The sequence below is a fragment of the Anomaloglossus baeobatrachus genome (assembly GCF_048569485.1).
Source record: "Anomaloglossus baeobatrachus isolate aAnoBae1 chromosome 5 unlocalized genomic scaffold, aAnoBae1.hap1 SUPER_5_unloc_3, whole genome shotgun sequence".
NCBI lineage: Eukaryota > Metazoa > Chordata > Amphibia > Anura > Aromobatidae > Anomaloglossus > Anomaloglossus baeobatrachus.
In genome coordinates, this window is record NW_027441806.1 from 1,022,527 (window position 1) to 1,044,583 (window position 22,057).

The 22,057-nt window shown below is 46.2% G+C and overlaps 1 protein-coding gene across 1 annotated transcript in view; it reads right to left on the bottom strand.

Annotated features, from left to right (window-relative positions):
• Nucleotides 1-16,109: 16,109 nt before the first annotated feature.
• LOC142259186 (uncharacterized) overlaps nucleotides 16,110-22,057 on the bottom strand; it is a 291,572-nt gene continuing 285,624 nt past the window's right edge. The window contains 1 exon segment of the mRNA XM_075331686.1: nucleotides 16,110-18,017. Within this exon segment, the coding sequence (XP_075187801.1) occupies nucleotides 16,888-18,017 (1,130 nt within the window). The 3' untranslated portion in view covers nucleotides 16,110-16,887.

The window sequence follows — 22,057 nt, forward strand, 5'->3', positions numbered from 1 at the left end:
GAGGGCACAGGCTGGCAGTACTGGGGGGAACTGAGGGCACAGGATGGCAGCACTGAGGGCACAGGATGGCAGCACTGGGGGGGGCACTGAGGGCTACTCTGGTTGCTTTCTCTGAGTCCCCTCTGTTTCTGCTTTTTTCTATTGCAGGTACAGGGGGACCTGAGAAGACAAGTGCTGTACTCTCCCCTGCTCCCCCCTCCTGCACTCACTCTGCACTGTCCTCCTGCACTCACTCTGCACTGTCCTCCTGCAGGCACACTGCTCCCCCCTCCTGCACTCACTCTGCACTGTCCTCCTGCACTGACTCTGCTCTCCCCTCCTGCACTCACTCTGCTCTCCCCTCCTGCACTCACTCTGCACTATCCTCCTGCACTCACTCTTTGCTGTCCTCCTGCACTCACTCTTTGCTGTCCTCCTGCACTCACTCTGCACTGTCCTCCTGCACTCACTCTGCACTGTCCTCCTGCACTCACTCTGCTCTCCCCTCCTGCACTCACTCTGCTCTCCCCTCCTGCACTCTTTACTCTGTGCTGTCCTCCTGCACTCACTATTTGCTGTCCTCCTGCACTCACTCTGCGCTTTCCTCCTGCACTCACTCTGCGCTGTCCTCCTGCACTCACTCTGCACTGTCCTCCTGCACTCACTCTGCACTGTCCTCCTGCACTCACTCTGCTCTCCCCTCCTGCACTCACTCTGCACTGTCCTCCTGCACTCACTCTGCACTGTCTTCCTGCACTCACTCTGCTCTCCCCTCCTGCACTCACTCTGCACTATCCTCCTGCACTCACTCTGCACTATCCTCCTGCACTCACTCTGCACTATCCTCCTGCACTCACTCTGCACTATCCTCCTGCACTCACTCTGCACTGTCCTCCTGCACTCACTCTGCACTGTCCTCCTGCACTCACTCTGCTCTCCCCTCCTGCACTCACTCTGCGCTGTCCTCCTGCACTCACTCTGCTCTCCCCTCCTGCACTCACTCTGCGCTGTCCTCCTGCACTCACTCTGCGCTGTCCTCCTGCACTCACTCTGCGCTGTCCTCCTGCACTCAGTCTGCGCTGTCCTCCTGCACTCAGTCTGCGCTGTCCTCCTGCACTCACTCTGCACTGTCCTCCTGCACTCACTCTGCACTATCCTCCTGCACTCACTCTGCACTGTCCTCCTGCACTCACACTGCACTGTCCTCCTGCACTCACTCTGCGCTGTCCTCCTGCACTCACTCTGCGCTGTCCTCCTGCACTCACTCTGCGCGGTCTTCCTGCACTCACTCTGCGCTGTCCTCCTGCACTCACTCTGCGCTGTCCTCCTGCACTTACTTTGCACTATCCTCCTGCACTCACTCTTCACTGTCCTCCTGCACTCACACTGCACTGTCTTCCTGCACTCACTCTGCACTGTCCTCCTGCACTCACAATGTACTGTCCTCCTGCACTCACTCTGCACTGTCCTCCTGCACTCACACTGCACTGTCCTCCTGCACTCACACTGCACTGTCCTCCTGCACTCACTCTGCACTGTCCTCCTGCACTCACACTGCACTGTCCTCCTGCACTCACTCTGCACTGTCCTCCTGCACTCACACTGCACTGTCCTCCTGCACTCACTCTGCACTGTCCTCCCGCACTCACTCTGCACTGTCCTCCTGCACTGACTCTGCTCTCTCTCTGCTGCTGCTCTTACCTCAGTTGCAGAACAAACGAAGCAGCCACTGTGGAGAGCCGGTCACGTGTGAGAATCCTGGGCAGAAGAGGCAGGCAAAGGGGGCGTGGCCAGCATAGAGCGAGCAGCAGGAGGGGACAAGGAAGACATCCCGAGGAGTGTATGTGTCCAGCATTCAGAGAGGGCGTGGACGACAGCAAAACAGCGTGCCCAGCAGCATAGATGCCATGGAAGGCATCCAGAAAGTGTGGCCTGCATCCGGAGGGGGCGTGGTCGGCAGAGAGCGGGGGCGTGGCAGCTGCCTCTCACTACACTGCAGGATTACAGAGCTCCCGGGCGTGAGAACGGGACTGGACTATAAAACCGGGGCTGTCCCGCTGTATCCGGGACGGTTGGGAGGTATGAAAGTACACTGACGCGAAAACGCGCGTTTGGAGGGTTCTATTATACTCTGGTGGGCACATCAACCTCCTGTCGGGATAACTGTGAATTTAAATGGATAAGCAAATAACTGCAGTTTACTAATGTCCATTGTGACTAATCCACTGCTGATAGGAATGCAGTTGTAATTGGATTGTACCCTTCTTGGAAAAGGTTAATACTTAACCCCCACATGTTGTTGTAGCCATATCACCTTGCCTGGGGGTATTTTCCTCCCCTTCTTTTGCCTCACTTTTTTTTCTGTAATGTATTTTTGTATATGACCTTTTGTAATTAATTTATTATGTGATAAAATAAAATAAAATTTACAATTTTTTAATGGACTTGGAAACTCCATTTTCTCTTTGTTGTTCATGCTGATGGATTGCCCTGTTGATAGGTAACTGAAATAGAATAAAAACATGACATTACTTTGACTATTCATGTAATGTATATTTCACACCAATTATTTGTATCATCCAATGACTGGCGAGATACTGTGTATGTTTTTCTTATAATTTCTTTGGTTGGGAAAACATATGTGATCTTTACTTTCCATATTGGAAAAATATTTAATTTTGTGTTTAATAAACAAGCTTGTTTGAGTTAAGCCTCTTGTTTCTTTAATTTTTGTAGAGATAGAATGGTAGATGTGACTTCTCAGATCTTATTTTGAAATTGCACTGTGGTTAAGTGATCAATATAAGTTTTCTACAAAGACCATAATGTTAAATTACATAATTTCTACAAAATGATGCCTTAGCGACTTAACATGTATTTCAATATAACAGATAAAGCATGAGTATACATGACAACACCTACCGTAAAGTCACCAACAGTCGTTCCTCAGGGGAGATGCTGAGGCGCATAGAGGTGTCCTGATGCTTCAAACGATGGTACACAAGGCCAAGGATGTTGTCAAATGAATTCATGGTGAGATGGCAGTAGGCTTGGAATTTTGGTGTAAATTTCCGCATTTCACCATAGAGAATGTTAAAATGCCCATGTGTTTTCCTGAGCTTCATAAGGGCGTGAATCCACATCCTTCTCTCCAGTGGTGGCTCTTCTTCAATCATATGTCGCCTAACCCCAAATCTCCTAGATATCAACCAGAGCAAATACATGGTTGCTTCATTGGAGAGAGACATTTTGGAGTGTGTATAATGTGAGAATGAGCTCAGAAGCCATGTTGTTAAGCAAACTAACCAAATTGTGTAGTTAATTGACCAATTTAACACACCAGGAGCACATTATGGTGGGCTAACAAGGTTATTTGTGTGAAAATACTGATCTGAAAAAACGAACGGCACACGTACGTATTTATGTCAATACGGACATTCCACATGCACACACGGCTCGCATACGCCATCACACGGATGCTATACGTACCGGAGAAACGCCCCTAAAAAACGGAACACAGACCCGAAAAACGGACCGTGAGACACGCATGTTTTTTTTGCAGAAGTGTGTTTTAGGCCTATGAGAATGAGACTACCATCATTTTATAGATAATCATCTCAGATATCTGATAGATAAATTTGACTTACAACAATATATAATATGATTAGATATGTATATTTTTGTCAGGTCATTGCATTGTTACATTGTTACTGTTTTGCTCCTGATGTTTTAAAAAAATGTTTTTCCTGTGTACTACGTATTACAACCTGTTCTCATATTCCCTAATAGCTCAGTGTGTTATTAGGTTGATTCCCAAGAGAAGGGTCACTGGTTTGAATGGAGAAGCAGCCATGAAGATATCCCAAGAAAAGAGAATCAGCATCCTCCAGTTCATGGAAAGCGGTCTATCGGCCAAGAAAATTGCTAAACTGCAAAAGCCAAGAGGTAGACGTCGAGGAAATATATCGAAGTCAACTCATCACAAGATCTACCAGTTTTGGAACGACAAACACTGCATTGGAGGTGGTTCGTATGCTTTATAATAGTGAGATCACTGGCGTCCATGCAAGTATCGTCAATAGACTACGCTCTGATGGGTGCAAATAAGTTTGGAAGAAACAAGGGAAACAGAGGGTAACAGATGGAGAAATTGAGGAAACTATCAAGTTCGGTAGAGGAAACCTGATGATATGGAGTTGTTTCACAGCCAAAGGCAGTGCACACTTGATGGGGATCAATGGTGATCTCAATGTTGAGCTATATCTGAGTATCCTACACGTTACGTCATACACTGGAGTACTCTGGGTATGAAAAGGACGACAGTGTTGCAGAAAGACGACCTGAAGCATTCTTCAAGATTAGTGCAGAAATGGTTCAATGATAATAAAGTAGAGGTGCTGGATTGGCCCCCACAGTTTTCAGTCCGCAACCCAATACTTGTGGGTAGAGTTGAAGAAAATGCTGTATACATACCCAAAAGAATAGACAAGTATGCACAAACATTGGGACCATGTAGAAGAGACCTGGAATCAGATTTCGGTCGATACATACTTGAATCTGATCCAGAACATGAAGAGAAGGATTCACGCAGTGTTGAGAACCAAAAGTGGATTTACAAAATGCTAACAATTGAATAAAATTTTAGATTTTTAGGCACAAAACCATAATATGCAGTGACATGACAAGAATCTGCATAACTAATCAAATGCTAAATAGTTACAAGTCAATTTTATGTATTAGATAGCCGAGATGATTGTTTATAAAATGATGGTAATCTCACGTTTAATAAAATAGCAGATGGGGGGATATGGAGCCTGAAAGTAAAAGGTTAAAAACATTTTTACCCATTTGCTCCTCAGTGTATAACACTGTGTAATGTTCTATGCACATGGAATATTGCTTTTTATTTGATTTTTAGAAAACAGACATATATTAGTAACTGTATATATTGTAATTCTAATGTAACTTCTAACGTGCTTTCCCTTTGTTTCTTTTCTTGCCTTTAGTTTGACTGTTTCTTTTGTGTTTTCTTGTTCAGTTTGTCAAATACAGGTGCATCTCAATAAGTTAGAATATCATAATAAAGTTAATTTATTTCAGTAATTCAATACAAAAAAGGAAACACATATTATATAGAGTCATTACACACAGAGTGATCTATTTCAGGTGTTTATATCTGTTAATGTGGATGATTATGGCTTACAGCCAATGAAAACCAAAAAAATCATTATCTCAGAAAATTAGAATAATGACCACAGAGCACCTGCAAAGGCTTCCTAAGTGTTTACAATGGTCCTTTAGATTGTTCAGTAGGCTACACAATCATGGATAAGTTTGCTGTCTTGTCAGATGTTCAGAAGGCAGTCATTGACACACTCCACAAGGAGGGTAAGCCACAAAAGGTTATTGCTAAAGCAGCTGGCTATTCTGTGAGTGCTGTATCCAAGCATATTAATGGAAAGTTGAGTAGAAGGAAAAGGTGTGGTAAAAAAATGTGCAAAAGCATCTGGGATAACCGCAACATTGATAGGATTGTTAAGAAAAGGCCATTCAAAAATTTGGGGAAGATTCACAAGGAGTGGACTGCTATTGGAGCCAGTGCTTCAAGAGCCACCACACACAGACATTCAGGATATGGACTACAAGTGTCAGATTCCTTGTGTCAAGCCACTCATGACCACTAGACAATGCCATAAGCATCTTACCTGGGCCAAGGAGAAAAAGAACTAGACTATGGCTAAGTGGTCCAAGGTGTTGTTTTCAGATGAAAGTAAATTTTGCATTTCATTTGGAAATCAAGGACCCAGAGTCTGGAGGAAGAGTGGAGAGGCCACAATCCAGGCAGAGGTGTATGGGTTAAATGTAATAACCCATTTACCTGTGGCCAAACATTTCTTTGCTTCAGGACACAACATAAACCACATGAAAGTTGTCATAATAAAAGGCAACTTCAGATCACAGAATCATCAAAGGATGTGAGAATACAAATTCATTACAATGTTTCATTCTGTCCACTCAAGACTAAATCTGTCAGGAGGATTTATGACTCACTACAAAATCTGAGGAGTCTGCTTCAGAGACTAGGAGGGCACCAGGCCTCTGATCCTACATGGATATTGGGACAATAAAACTGTCACACCACTAATCAAAGATAATTAAGGATTCACTCTCTAAGCTCAGTGTTTATTTAAATGTCATTTTATTATACCATGCCTCTGCTCTGTTTGTGAATATATTTGAGTTTCTTCAGATATTTTGTTAAGGGTGCTTTACACGCTGCGACATCGCTAGCGATCTCGTTAGCGATGTGACACGCCAGATTGCAGATGCGATCTTCCGAGATCACACATGTGACCGGCTCTATAAAAACGACCTATGTGCGATCTCGGCAGATCGCATCTGTGATCTGGCGTGTCACATTGCTAACGAGATCGCTAGCGATGTCGCAGCGTGTAAAGCACCCTTTATACCATGCCTAATGAAGGGACCTGATAAATCTGGAAAGCTTGCCTTGTAACATCAAATTCCAAAGAGGGCCTTCCTTGAAGTGTGTTCAGGCACAGGAAACAGCCATAGTCTGTTATGTTCCAGCTACTCCCTGTATTTATGCTTTTAAGATGAATTTATATATAAAGAAAAAAACTTTTATTCACAAGAACGGTGAGTGCTGCTCCTATTTTTCGTCTCTTTGGAATTTGAACTTTACTACTGCCTGGAGTTTAGCACCTGCAGTCCTGAAGAGTCTGTGGGGATGTCTTTCCATCACTGATTACATGCATGTGAGTGGTGCCGGATTTTTTTCTGGTTGGACTTTTTATTGCTTTGTAATATAATTTACATTATTTTAGTTAGCTGTTATGATTAAGGGACCGAGGAGGATCAAAAAAATGCGGAATCCCAAATAGTAACAGAGTTGCTGAAACCTTAACGGATTGCAGACCTAATCCTGACACACAACTAGAAGTAGACATGGGACGAGCCTACGATGACCTAGTCGTTTCGACACAGCCGGAGAACTAAATATTCTCACAGATATAAGAAAGCTAATACTATCTTTATAAGAAAGGATAGGAAGGAGCACTGTTTGCAACCGTAAAAACCCTAATAAATACCAGCAATGATATGGAAAAATCCTGACGTCTGTGAGGAAAGAGTTAACCTTTTTCACTGACTTAGAAAATAATAGAAATTCATTCTCCCTGGCAAGACCGAACCAGACTTATTTGCGTAATAAACTGTGAGACCAACCTCAAGGACGCAGAATGTTTTGACTTAGAGACGACTGAAAAACATCTTGTTATTGGAGTATAAGTCATTATATTAATTTCTCTTGCTGGGAATATGTAATTCACGCCTTTAATGAATATGTATGCTGCATAGTTACGCCCTAATCAAATCTGTATAACCTTCTAAAGTAAACAAAATAATACAGTTTTCTTTTTGGGAGCCGCACGTCTCCTAGCCTTTACGTGTATAACGGTGTCTGCCTGTTTTCATTGAAGGCTAAAGGGAGGGCAGAGGGGGGTCACCGGTACCCTCTCTGCATTCGGACATCGCTGGCAATAGCTGTGACCGTTAGGTCAACCTTACATTATCTGGCGCCCGAAAAGCAGGGACCCGTGTTTCTAATCCCAGGACGCAGTGGACTGTCTTGCCATTCAGAGGAGGAGTGGACCAGACGTGGGGACCAGAAACACCTGGCCAGGTAAGAGTTGTGTAAGGGGTGGGCAGACCCCTTACAAGGAAGCACAGGTTTTCTCTGAAGTGGTTAATGCTGTCCCCATAGAAACTGTACAGGAGGGAGGAGGAGCCGGCAGCTTAGGGGGAAAGGAAGTGTGTGCTGAAGGCAGTTGTGTCCGGGACGGGAGAGAAGAAACAGCCAGGGGCAGAGTGTGGAGCTGAGTGGGCAGAAAGAAAGAAAGAAGGGAGCTGGAAGAACAGGGAAGCCGGAGAGAAAAGGAGCGGGCGGAACCTCATAGTGCGAAGCAGTCCCGGTGTGGGTCCGGGCTGTGGGTAGCCATAAGTGGGAGCCAGGTGAAGTAGAGTAGCCGGGCACATCCCCACTGGAGGAGATGTCAGGGCAGGCTTTCCCCAGCTAAGAAAAGAACGTGAAGTCATCTGTAACTGCCGGTTTTTGGAAAGAGTTGTGAAATAAAGAATGTCTTTTATTTGCATCGAACCATGCCTGGAGAGTGTTTATACGTCGGACGACATCTGCACCACCACACTCTGCCCCACCAAGACATCTCCCGTCCCGATAGTGATGGCGGAGCCAGGGGTAAGCCTGACGGAAGGGGCCACGACTACAAGCCCAGAGGCGCCCCTGGCACCCCGTTACATGTGGCGTAGTCGGCAGGATCCGGATCATATGCAAGGGGTCCCGCTCCAAGAAGAAGGAGATCAAGTGATGCCGAAGACACTGGATCCAGATTATTGGAAAAGAGTCCCGATCCCATGGTGGGAAGAGGAAGAAGTGCCTAAGGCGTTGGACCGGGCACAAGATGGCGGCAAGATGGCCGTTGTCTGTGAAGACACAGAAAGCGCGCGCAGAATTGGCGCCAAAAGAAGAGCCTGGGGCTGGCCGGTGCCGAAAAAGAAGTTCGGAGTACTCCGCCCAAAGAGGGGAGGTGCCGGTCCCAGGGCACGAAGGAAGATATGTGAAGTGGGCGGTGTTCCAGAGAAAAAGAACCACCGCATAGGGGTCGACCTGATGTGTGAGGCTGGGGGTGGAGTATACCCAAGAGCGGGAAAAGTAAGCCCGCCTCCACTTCCTCCAGCATCTCCACTGACCCCGACGCCATTACCAGAAACGCTGACTCCGAGCAAGATGGAGACTCCAGGAAGACAGCAAGCTGCGGTAGCCGCACTAGTAGCGACTAGCCTGGGCAGAGGACGCCCGAAGCAGACTGCGGCTGCGGAAGGACCCACCCTTAACCTACCGGCTGTGCCAGGAGGACCGGAGCAGCCCACTACACAAGAGGCCGCACAGTGGCAACAGGAAATCGAGTGGGAGGAATGCCAATACCGGCGGCGGTCGCAGCAAAGACCGGTGCTAGCTTAACTCTCCCACCCGAGACGTTGGAGCAACCCGCCAACTACGAGCCCTTCCGGAGGCTGCGCCGGTTGCCCGGACAGTCCCTGTCAGAGTACGTGCAGGCCCAACGAGCCGAATGGCAACGTGCATATCATCCGGAGTGACTTTTCAAGACCGGAAGATGGCGGGCCTGTTTTTGTTCAACACCGGCGTTGTTTTGAGCCGGAAGAAGGTGTGTTGTTTGTAACCGTTCAAGTTGCTGAGCCCGGAAGAGAGCCTGATGCTGGACTGAGCCAGGGGCTCCCTCCGCGTCGTTAAGAAGATTTTTGCCGAGTTGTGTTCCTGCCAGCTAACGTCTAAGACCGGGAGTGCTGCAAAAGCCTCCGGGCAGAAACTCCACTAAGACCGGGAGTGCCTGCCGACGGCCTCCGGGCACGACTAAGACCGGGAGCTTCCAGGAGGAACTCTGGGCGCTGGACTGGTGTGCCCTTGCGGGTGCCCTCAGGTGAACATGTTCGCAGTTTCATTAAAATGACTTTGTTTAGTTTTAAAATGTGATTTTAGATTTGTGCCTTGCCGGGAGGCTTAGGCTTAAAGAGGGGAGGTATGTAAGGGGTGGGCAGACCCCTTACAAGGAAGCACAGGTTTTCTCTGAAGTGGTTAATGCTGTCCCCATAGAAACTGTACAGGAGGGAGGAGGAGCCGGCAGCTTAGGGGGAAAGGAAGTGTGTGCTGAAGGCAGTTGTGTCCGGGACGGGAGAGAAGAAACAGCCAGGGGCAGAGTGTGGAGCTGAGTGGGCAGAAAGAAAGAAAGAAGGGAGCTGGAAGAACAGGGAAGCCGGAGAGAAAAGGAGCGGGCGGAACCTCATAGTGCGAAGCAGTCCCGGTGTGGGTCCGGGCTGTGGGTAGCCATAAGTGGGAGCCAGGTGAAGTAGAGTAGCCGGGCACATCCCCACTGGAGGAGACGTCAGGGCAGGCTTTCCCCAGCTAAGAAAAGAACGTGAAGTCATCTGTAACTGCCGGTTTTTGGAAAGAGTTGTGAAATAAAGAATGTCTTTTATTTGCATCGAACCATGCCTGGAGAGTGTTTATACGTCGGACGACATCTGCACCACCACACTCTGCCCCACCAAGACATCTCCCGTCCCGATAGTGACGGCGGAGCCAGGGGTAAGCCTGACGGAAGGGGCCACGACTACAAGCCCAGAGGCGCCCCTGGCACCCCGTTACAGTTGAACCTTATTCTTCTCTTTATGCTCCCCACATCTGATCTCCCCTCTCCTCAACGCGCAAAATGGTACACTGTGAGTAGATACTGGGTTATTGGCGGGTTTCTACTGAACTCTGAGAGAGCCTTGCCAGCTGATGTTTTTTGTGCCTTGTTTGGTTGTTTGTTTGTTTGTTTCTCTGTGTTTCTCTGCCTCTCCGTGTGTCGCGTGTCTGCTCTACTGCGCTTTACTTTTGTGCTGTTGTCCTTGTTGGTTGTCATAGATCCCATACATCAGTGAGTGTTGAAAGGGAATAGTGTACCTGCTCTGTCCAATGTATGTGATATTGACTGCCCTAGTGTTAGTGGGAATAGCCCTGTTTGCCATTGCCATCGGATATAGAGTGTACCTTTGGTACAAGAAGGGTAACCCAGCACAATTCAACATTCTCAGACCCCTCTGAAGTTAGGACACCACCTTTCAGTAGGAATACAAAAGGAGTTAGTCTCTGAGTATCTCCAGGAAAGGTGGTTCTAGACCTCACCTTAGGTAGGAATACAAAAGGAGTTAGTCTCTGAGTATCTCCAGGATAGGTAGGTTTAGTCCAAAGGACGTTCAAGGGTCTAAAAGCTGAAGAAGATAGAAGAAGAATGGGGCAAGGAATATCAAAAGACAGAAGAGCTGGATGCACCCTGCAACATCTCATTACGTGTTATCATGGCAAAAGAACAGCCAGTCAGTCCAAGGAAGTTTTTAAGACATTTGGATTGAAGGGAAAGGATCAATTGGACCCCAACAAATGGGACACAATAACAGCTACTAGAGCAGGAGTGATAGCAGATAAATCATGGACTGAACTAGTCAGAACTCTTTCTGACATGGCAAAAACAGCCCACGATCAAGGTTGGATGTACCATGAAGAATCAGACACATGGGAAGAAGCTGGGAAGAAGGCTAATAAGGATCAACAGCAGCCTCCTCTGTACCTGTCAGCTACTCCTGGAACAACTCCAAAAATGGCAGGATCTCCGGAATGGACCTGCACAAACTGTAGCCAACAAAATCCGGACTGGAGTGAAACATGCCTAGCCTGTGGAGCCCCACAGCACAAGCTACAAGCCACAGCACCAGTGCCTCTTTATCCCGTAGTGGAAAGAAGAGTCCTGATAAGACCACCTGTTAATCCACAAAACCCAGATGCTCCCAGAGATGCAGTTCCTCGCACGTATGATGACTACGTACCCTGGACTCCAGCCGAGCAGATTGCTTTCCTGCAAAATGCTCCAGACCCGACTAGAAACCCAGTCAGTTTTTCACGTTACCTGAACCAAATACAGGTCTCCTACAGAAGCACTGGGTTGGACATGGAAGGTTTGTGTAGAGTTAAAATGTCTCCCGAACTGTATGCCAAACTCACTGTCCACCTGACAGGACATGTTCCGGACAATACCCGTAATGTGGAATCGGGCCAAGATTTCATGATAAGACTCAATCTCTTCTGCGCCCAGGAGCAAAGAACTAAGGGCACAATGGGACCAGTGCATCAAGGTCCTGTGGAGAATGTCAGCTCATTTTACTACAGATTGATGCAGTCATTCGCAGATGAAGGGCTGGACTTACAAGCGGGTGCAATACGTCACCTGATGGTAAGATCCTTCATGGATGGAATACATGCACCTCTGGCAGAAAGATTGAAAGCATGCTGCCCAGAATGGAGAAACATGGAAGACATAGATCTTCTAGTCAACAAAGCAAGTGGCTTAGAAACCGACGCAAAGCATAAAAGGAGCAACAAGAAAGTTGTCATAGCAGCAGTGGATGGTCAGCCAGAAGGTACAAGAAGGAAGGCACCGACCTGCTACTATTGTGGGAGTCAGAGGACATGTGATCAGAGACTGTAGAAAGAAGAAGAGGGACACTCAAAACCAACCCGAGAGTCAGGAGGAGAAGACTGCCTGACTTGCGGTAGCACGGGATAGGGATGCCAGAGGTCCATTTATACACGTCCCCCTTCACATTGGCAACAAGGAAATAAGAGCTTTGGTAGACTCAGGAGCCTCACGCTCCTGAACCCCAGGAACCTAGTGCCTGAAGGATCCATCTCATCTGAAGCTACTGTAGTATCCGGATTTGATGGACAAGCCCAGATAATCCCAATAACACATCCACTGAAGGTGAAACTGGGACCACACATGTTCGTGTCTAAATTCTTAGTGTCCCCCCTGGGTGGAGATGCCCTAGTGGGAGATCTACTATCAAGACTACAAGCTCAGATTGTCTACAATGAAGATGGATCTGCTATCCTGCAAATTCCAGAAGATATCCCAGAAGAAATCCTGTGCACTCTCCAGATGATAGAAGATCAACCAGAATCTGATGTTACACGTAAAGTAAACACGAATCCAATACTTCTACAAGTTCCTGCAAAACTCTGGTCCACATCAAAAACTGACCTCGGCACACTACCCGTGCCCACAGTAAAAGTTTCAGTCAAGCCTGGAATTACGCCACCGCAGCTGAGACAATCCCTCCCCCCGCTCCCTCTCGCAGTACATCTGCCAGTACGTGGATGATTTACTACTGTGCTGCCCTAGATGCAAAGCAAGCAGAGATAAATGCAGACGGTGGATTCCCAAGGCGTCACTACTCATGCAACCGCTGTATGATTGCACAAAGAATGTTCCTTTCTCCCTCACAGAAGAAGCTCGACAAAACTTTCAAAAGCTCAAGGAACTAGTGATTGATGCACCTGCTCTGGCACTACCAAACTATGATCTCACCTTCAATCTGTTCGTAGCAGAGCTTCAAGGATTTGCCGTAGGAGTACTCACCCAGAAGACGGACAAACATCACATAATCAGGTACTACTCCTCTCAACTTGACAACGTCACAAAAGCAGCACCAACCTGTGTCCGTGCCGTTACAGCAGTTTTAAATATACTGCAGAAAGCATCTGAAATCTCACTCGATTTCCCGACTACCATCCTTACCAGCCATGACATTTATGCTGTTCTCAATCAAGTGCAGTTGAAACATCTCTCCATGGCAAGACAAATCAGACTTCAGTGCACGCTGTTGCTACCCCCAAACATCTCATTTGCTCGAGTTAAAAGTCTAAACCTTGCTGATCTGCTGATCTTCACAAGTTTAGAGGGGGGGACAGAAAAGAGTGACAAACGTACCAGCGCACCATTTGATCATGATTGTCAGGAACTCATTGAACATGAGGCAAAGCCCCTGCACAATATTCAGGCAACACCGCTTACAAATCCAGACTTTGAACTTTTTGTGGATGGTAGCAGATACGCTCATGAAGCAGGCAAGTTCCACACCGGATTTGCAGTAGTGACTCTATATGCAGTCTTAGCCAAGCAACCGCTACCTCCGCACATATCTCCCCAAGAAGCAGAACGTCTTGCCCTCATCTGGGCAATTGAGTTTTTGGAAGAACGAACAGCGAACATCTACACGGACTCAGCCTATGCAAACGGCATTGTGCACGATTTTGGCACTATCTGGCAGACAAGAGGATTCCTCACAGCAACAGGAAATCCCATCAGGCAAGGAGCCTCAGTGAAGAAACTAATGGAAGTAGCCTTGATACCACAACAGCTAGCAATCATAAAGGTTGCTGCCCACACCAAGGCTCAAACACCCGAGGCAAGGGGAAATCGCTTGGCTGACCAAGCAGCAAAACAAGCCGCCTTACTCCCTTTGAAGGAGACGGAAACAGTGTCAACGACCGAGGAAGAAATGCAGAACCTCTTTGAGACACAAGAAAACGCCTCTGAGGAAGAAAAGGCCGGATGGCGGGCCAAGGGGGCAGAAAAGGTGGAGGGGATTTGGCGCCTAAACGGACTTCCCGTCCTGCCACGCAGTTGGTTCCCTGCCATTTTCCAAGTACTCCACTACCCCACACACGGTAGCACAAACTCAATCATGAACCAGATGCAACCATATTGGGTAGCCCCCGGCTTCAGACAATACGCCTCCCAGAGAATAAAAGCTTGTCACATCTGTCAACAACACAATCCAGGCCAGCTAACTAAAACCCCGCAAAGACACATGCCAAAGACGTTTGCCCCATTTCAAAGAGTACAAATAGACTATATACAGTTGCCAAAACATGGCATCTACGAGTTTGTACTTGTCTGTGTAGACCTCTTCTCAGGATGGCCAGAGGCCTATCATGTAAGCTCAGCCACGGCCCGAATTACAGCAAAAAAAATTGGCCTGTGAGCTGGTGCCTCGGTTTGGACTCCCTGAAGTCATAGAGTCAGACCGAGGTACTCATTTCACTGGACAAGTTTTCCAGAACAGCTGTGCCCTGTTAGGCATTCAGTCAGCCTTACACACGCCTTACCACCCACAGTCATCAGGGAAAGTGGAAAGGTTAAATGGAACTGTAAAGCTCAAACTAGCCAAGGCAGTGGAGGAGACTGGTAGACCATGGACAGAATGTCTCCCCATAGCTCTTTACTCTATAAGGACTACCACGCAGGGAAAGCACAGGCTCTCACCCTTTGAAATACTCTTTGGTAGTGCATCCAGATTAGGATGCTACTTCCCGCAGGAGTTACACCTGCAATGTGATAGCCTAACGTCTTATGTTGTTTCCCTACAGAAGAGACTAACTGAAACCCACCAAAGGGTCTACTCTTCTCTACCTGATCCTGATGCCATTCCAGGAACCCACTCTCTAAAGCCTGGTGACCGGGTCTACCTAAAGAAGCACGTGAGAAAGACCCTTGAGCCACGATTCGAAGGGCCTTTGACTGTCCAGCTGACCACTCCAACCTCCGTCAAACTTGAGGGGAGATCGACATGGGTCCATGCCAGCCACTGCAAGAAGGCCTAATACTGCTGATAAGTATTTCTATGTGTACTCCCTTTTTGGGGCCTTCTACACCACGGCAGAATTCATTTGAGACCCATCATGAAGTGTTAGCTGAAAAACTTGAGATCACAGACTGCTGGATATGTACACACGCACTTGTGACAGCCTCTTCCATGCGATACTTAGCCATACCAGTCCCAATAAACGAAGTGTTTCAATGGGGAGGCTGTTACAACAGACTATCAGTGTTCCAAGTGTTACTCTGTTTACTAGTTGCTTATGTAGTGTTCAAGTTGCTAATGGCTTTGTTTTCCCGCTGCTTGAAGCAATGTAGATACAATGATTATTCAGCACCCGTATGAAATCACTAATATGCCTTTTTTCTCTTCTCCACTCTTTCCTCTAGAAATCACCTTGGCGTATCATGATGAGACTCCTATCGAGAGGCATGCAGGCAGTCCTGGGTGACGGATGTGAGACGACACTCCCTGAGCAAACCCGCGACTCAGAAAGTATCTGGAGACTAGCCTGCTCGCTCTATAGTCCACAGCTTCTCGATGGCCCCCTGTCCATCAATCACGCCAATAGGGGGGATTGTGAGGAAAGAGTTAACCTTTTTCACTGACTTAGAAAATAATAGAAATTCATTCTCCCTGGCAAGACCGAACCAGACTTATTTGCGTAATAAACTGTGAGACCAACCTCAAGGACGCAGAATGTTTTGACTTAGAGACGACTGAAAAACATCTTGTTATTGGAGTATAAGTCATTATATTAATTTCTCTTGCTGGGAATATGTAATTCACGCCTTTAATGAATATGTATGCTGCATAGTTACGCCCTAATCAAATCTGTATAACCTTCTAAAGTAAACAAAATAATACAGTTTTCTTTTTGGGAGCCGCACGTCTCCTAGCCTTTACGTGTATGACAGTGTCTGCCTGTTTTCATTGAAGGCTAAAGGGAGGGCAGAGGGGGGTCACCGGTACCCTCTCTGCATTCGGACATCGCTGGCAATAGCTGTGACCGTTAGGTCAACCTAACACGTCACATAACCTCCCCCCACTGTACCAGCACTCAGATGTTACTGGGATCCAAAAAAAACACTAATACAGATGAGGGACTGAATTAATACCAGGCATGACAAACACAATACCTTGCGGAATCATGGAGCTAAGTATACAGACACTCCCAGCAGGGAATGATCCCATTCGACCAAGAAATCCACACAGACAAAATAGGAATCAAGCATTAGTATCAAAGCAGAAAAGAAAACAACAAAAAAGTGGAAAACAAACAGCAGAGGTACAAAGACCAAAGACCACTTATCTGAGAGGAGTTCTGGTAGTGACCAGGGCTGGTTACAGAATGTCCTTAACACACAGGAGACAATTGAGCACCGGCAAGAAACAAGAGAAAACTACTCAGTTATATAGTCCCAATCTGACCCTGATTGCCAGTCCTCTGCAGGTGTGTGACTTTCATTCCACAAATCAACTGCACTGCCAGCACTGACCACAAGAGGGAGCCTCAAACTGGAAAACGTATTCACAACAGTTAGCCATTAAAACGTATCAGAACAACAAGATTATAATTTTGTTTCACTGAGAGCAATCAATCCTTTTTGTATTTAATTACTGAAAGAAATTAACTTTTTGATGATATTTTAAATTTATTGAGATGCACTTGTATATGGTTTTTGAATTTTTCTTAGTGATCAAGAAATTACAATTTTCAAGAAAAACGTCTAGGTATGACAATGGCTTCTACCAGTGTGAATTTTGTGATGTTCAAAAAGACTGCATTTGTGTGTAAAACATTTCCCACATTCAACATGAAAATGACTTCTCTCCTGTGTGAATTATTTGGTGTTTAAAAAGAGTTGATTTATCGCCAAAACATTTTCCACATTCTGAACATGAAAAAGGCTTCTCCCCTGTGTGAGTTCTCTTATGTGTAACAAGATGTGATTTTTGGTTAAAACATTTCCCACATTCTGAACAAAAAAAGGGCTTCTCTCCAGTGTGAATTCTTTGATGCTGAACAAGTAGTGATGTACATGAAAAACATTTCCCACAGTCTGAACATGAATATGGCTTCTCCCCTGTGTGAGTTCTTTGATGTGTAACATAATCTGATTTGTGTGCAAAACATTTACCACATTCTGAACATGAAAAAGGCTTCTTCCCTGTGTGAGTTTTCTAGTGTGTAATAAGTTGTAATTTACGTGTAAAACATTTTCCACATTCTGAACATGAAAAAGGTTTCTCCCCTGTATGAGTTTTCTGATGTCTAATAAGTTGTGATTTTTGGTTAAAACATTTCCCACATTCTGAACAAAAAAAGGGCTTCACTCCAGTGTGAATTCTTTGATGCTTAACAAGTACTGATGTATGTGCAAAACATTTCCCACATTCTGAACATGAATATGGCTTCTCCCCTGTGTGAGTTCTTTGATGTATAACAAAATGTGATTTCTGTGCAAAACATTTCCCACATTCTGTACATGAAAATGGCTTCTCCCCTGTGTGAATTCTCTGATGTATAACAAACTGTGATTCATGTGCAAAACATTTCCCACATTCTGAACATGAAAATGACTTCTTCCCTGTGTGAGGTTTCTGGTAACTAACAGACTCAGAAGAAAATCTTTTCTCCCCTGTGTGAATTTGTTTATGTATTTTTTTAGATTCTAAAGTTGAAAATGGCTTTTTTGCTGTAAGAGCACTTCTATTTTGAATGCCTGATTTGTGACTTATATTTTTCTTTATAGTCTGTGATAAAACAGAAGGTAGATCCTGTTTAAGAGAATCAGATGATAGATCTTTGCTGTTAAGAGATGATAGTATATCTGGAATAGTAGCATTCACTTTAGTTATATTTTGCGTGATATCACGGTCATCTGATTTAAAAAATGAAGAAGATGTCAGTTGTGCCTCTGATCTCCTGGTGCAGTCACCTGCCAAGAATAAAAAAATATTTGTTATTTTATAATAATTTATAATAATATATAAAAATGTTAGGATATAATTTCTAAAATAGCTAAAGAAATTGTAAGTTATGTAGCAATCTATAATTATAATAATTATTTACTTGAAACAAAAACTGTTCACAATTTAACAGTGGACCTCTGAGCAAGTACCTCTAGAATAAGATGTTAAACCCTCTTTGTTCATTTTGCATCCCAAATATTTGAATAATAATCCACCAAATAATGTTTTTCTGGCTAAAATTATACCAAACAAGTTTTCTCCATCAGTGTAAAAATAGGATGTTTCCACATTGGTTATAGCTGAAAAACTCTTGAAAAGCAATATGGCTTCATAATCCAATTCAGAAAAATTCCAAAGCCAAATATCCTCGATGCTTCTCAGCCTTGCAGTGGCCCAAACCCTGTTAGTATCCACATATTGGGCATTACCACAGAGAAGAACCCACATAAAAATTTATGGTGTATGTTTTCTGGAGACCAAACTAGGCACTGTGTGTAGGGCAGTAAATTGGCAGATTTGTAATTTTCTCACTCCAACGTCCATTTCATGCCAATTTCCAGAGACTGCCTCTAAAGTCAAAATAGTAATTTAGACTAAAGTAGAATTTGGTAAATGCTATTTATTAACTATACACTGGAGATCAATATTAGAGAACACCACACAATTTCCTAAATGTTGCGGTCATTGTGTCGTCCTATGTGACTATATCCTAACATGAGGAAACTCACAGTATTTTTTTTTTTTTATATTCTTTATTTTGAAAGCCAAACTCACAACAGTACAGGGAGTCTCCTGCTCCAAACAAAATAGCAAATGACATAAAAGCAAGTAATATCATTAACAATGACATCCATAGTATCAGTCTATGCCCCGATACCACCTTCGACCCCGTACCTGTTCGAGTCCGACCCAGTTTAAACAATTTATAACCCAACCAAACCAAAAGAAGAGAAAATTCACAGCAGGCCAAGAATAGAAGAGCCAGGAAAAAGCTTGAAGCGAGAAAAGGAAAGAAAGAAATAGCAAAAGAGATGTAGAGAGGGAAGAAAGGAGGGGAAAGGGGGCGGGAGAGGGGGGTAGTGTCTCTCTGAGGACTCACAACCGCCGCGGAACGGAAAGCAGTCTAGTGTAGTCCGCCGAGTGGGTGAACTCTAACCAAGGAGACCAAGTCCTATAGAACTCGTCCTGTCGGTCATTGATAGAAGATGTCAGGTCCTCCATGTACATAAGATCGGTCACTTTAGATACCCATTGTGTCAGTGTGGGGGGGGTAGTGGACTTCCAGCCAAGCGGTATACAGGACCTGGCAGCCATGACCAGAAATCTCAACAAGGAACGCTTGTACTTAGGTGCCGGAAGTTCCGATAGCTGTAGAAAAAACAATTCCGGGCCCAGTGTAACCTTCGTGTCGATCACCAGTCTCATGACCTCCCCCACCTCCGACCAGAACCGCTGTAGTGAAGGACAAGACCAGAAGATATGCACATAATCTCCCTCTCCTGAGCCACATCTCCAGCAACTGGGGTCCGCGGAGGGGAACATCCTATGGAGTCTGGACGGTACTCTGTACCATCTAGACAAAAGTTTGAAATTGGCCTCCAGCTGTCTGGAACTGATCGATGTTTTGTGCGCCAACATTAGAATATTCTTTCTTTGCGAGTCAGATAGCGCAATCCCGAGGTCCCTCTCCCACTTCAGTAAGTAGTCCGGAGTGGGCTGATTCCCAGCATCCGATAACCAGTCGTACGTCAGAGAGAGTGAATGCCGAACGGCCCCCTCCCCCAGACACAACTTCTCGAAACTCGTAAACGGCCCGGCGTACCGAGTGAAGCAAGGAAGGGAACTCAAGAAGTGCCTTAACTGCATAGCCCTCCATTCCCCCATCAGATCAGGAGGCAGGAGACCCCTAATAGCTGACAGAGAAGGCCAACCTCCCTCTCCCCCCAAGTGACAGGCTCTGAATCTCCCCTCCAGAACCCAATTCCGAAAGACCGTGTCCGAGAGACCAGGACGGAAATCCGGATCGCCTATAATGGGTGACATGGGGGAAGGCACCGGTAGGAGGAGGCGGCGGACCTCCCCCCTCGAGCAGCAATCCAAAGTAGCGCCAATAGTTGGATGAGATCTCAGAGATGGCGGGGGCATACTCGTGAGCCAAGGAGCAGCTGGAAGAGGGATGTTCGAGAAACTCTGTTCTAGGGCGACCCACGACTTTAGCCTAGCATGTCGACACCAATCCAAGACCCTGACCATGTGTGTAGCCCAGTAATACTTTTTCATGTCTGGCATCCCCAGGCCCCCCCTGCTCTTGGGTCTGGACAAAAGAGAACGGGAAAGTCTCGCCGGCTTATTCGCCCAGATAAATCTGGAGTGTAATGAAGCCAATTCCCTGAAGAAGGAGCTCGGGATCTTGATCGGCAGGGACTGAAAGAGGTATAGGAGACGTGGCAATATGTTCATCTTCAATATTGCGCATCTCCCAAACCAAGTGAAGAGGCCCCTACCCCAATTTGCACAGTCTGTTCTAATGGACTGCAAAAGGGGAAGGTAGTTCAGCTTGTATAATTGACTGTTGTCCGCTGCCAGCTGTACCCCTAGGTACTTCAAAGATTGACAAGCCCACCTAAACCCGAACGCAGATTGCAACGAGATCACCTGCTCCTGGGGAAGTGATACGTTCAGAGCCTCTGATTTTGACATGTTAATTTTAAAATTAGAAAGGAGGGAGTACGTTTCAAGTTCTCTCAGAAGGTTGGGGAGGGAGACCCGAGGGTTAGTTAGAAAGAAAAGTAAATCATCAGCATACGCTGCGATTTTGTAGGTGGAATCGGCGGCCTTGGGTCCAGAGATGTTAATATTCCCTCTAATTCGGCTGAGCAAAGGTTCCAGAGTCAGGATAAAGATCAAGGGCGAGAGAGGGCAGCCCTGCCTGGTACCATTAAGAATGGGGAAGCTATCTGATAGAAGACCGTTCACCCTAACCGCGGCCGAGGGATTACTGTACAATGAACTTATCCATTGTAGCATCATCTTCCCCAACCCCACCGCCCGCAGAACCTCTTCCATAAATACCCAATTGACTCTGTCGAACGCTTTTTCTGCATCGGTCGACAGGAGCATCAAAGGTAACCCTTCAGTTTTAGCCTTGTGTATTAGGTTCAACGCCTTAGTGGTGTTGTCTCTCGCTTCCCTCCCCACCATGAACCCAGCCTGGTCAGGGTGAACGATCCCCTCCATCAGAGGAGAGAGTCTATCTGAGAGAATTTTGGTAAAGAGCTTCAAATCCGTGTTAAGAAGGGAAATGGGTCGGTAACTGGAGCAGGCGGCGGGGTCTTTGCCCTCTTTGGGGATAACTACTATGTTAGCAGCCAGAGAGTCCCTCGGGAAGGGGGCCTTTCCGGAAAATGGGATATTATTGAAGGCTGATAGAAATGGGGAGAGCAGTAAGGAATTCATCTTTTTGTAATATAGCAAAGGGAACCCATCTGGGCCGGGGGCCTTACCCGAGGGGGAGTTTTTAATTGCTGCCCAGTACTCCTCCTCCGAGATAGGTCTTTCCAAGGCAGCCGCGTCCTCGGGTTTGAGATGTTTCAAGTCCGACTCCGAGATATACCTCTGAATCCGTTGACGCAATTCCGTCCTGGCCCTCTCAGTCCGTCCCTCATCTATTGAGTAGAGAGAGGAGTAGAAATCTTTAAAAGCAGAGGCTATATCCTTCGGTAAGGTGGCCCACCTATCCCCAGAGGTTTGTACTCTGGGGACATAGCCCCTCACACGTTGTGCCCGCAAGGCTCTAGCCAGGGTCCTGCCGCTTTTATTGCCAAATTCGTAAAAGTGTCTCCTACACCTAGCCAGTGCCCCCTTAGCCTTTTGATACAATAAGGACCGCAGTTCCTCCTTCTTCCTAGCCAAGTTGGCCCCCACTTCCCCGTCCAAAGACCCCTTATGTACCACCTCCAACTCTCTTATGTCTGCCAGGAGTGATGCAACCGCCGCCTCCCGTTCT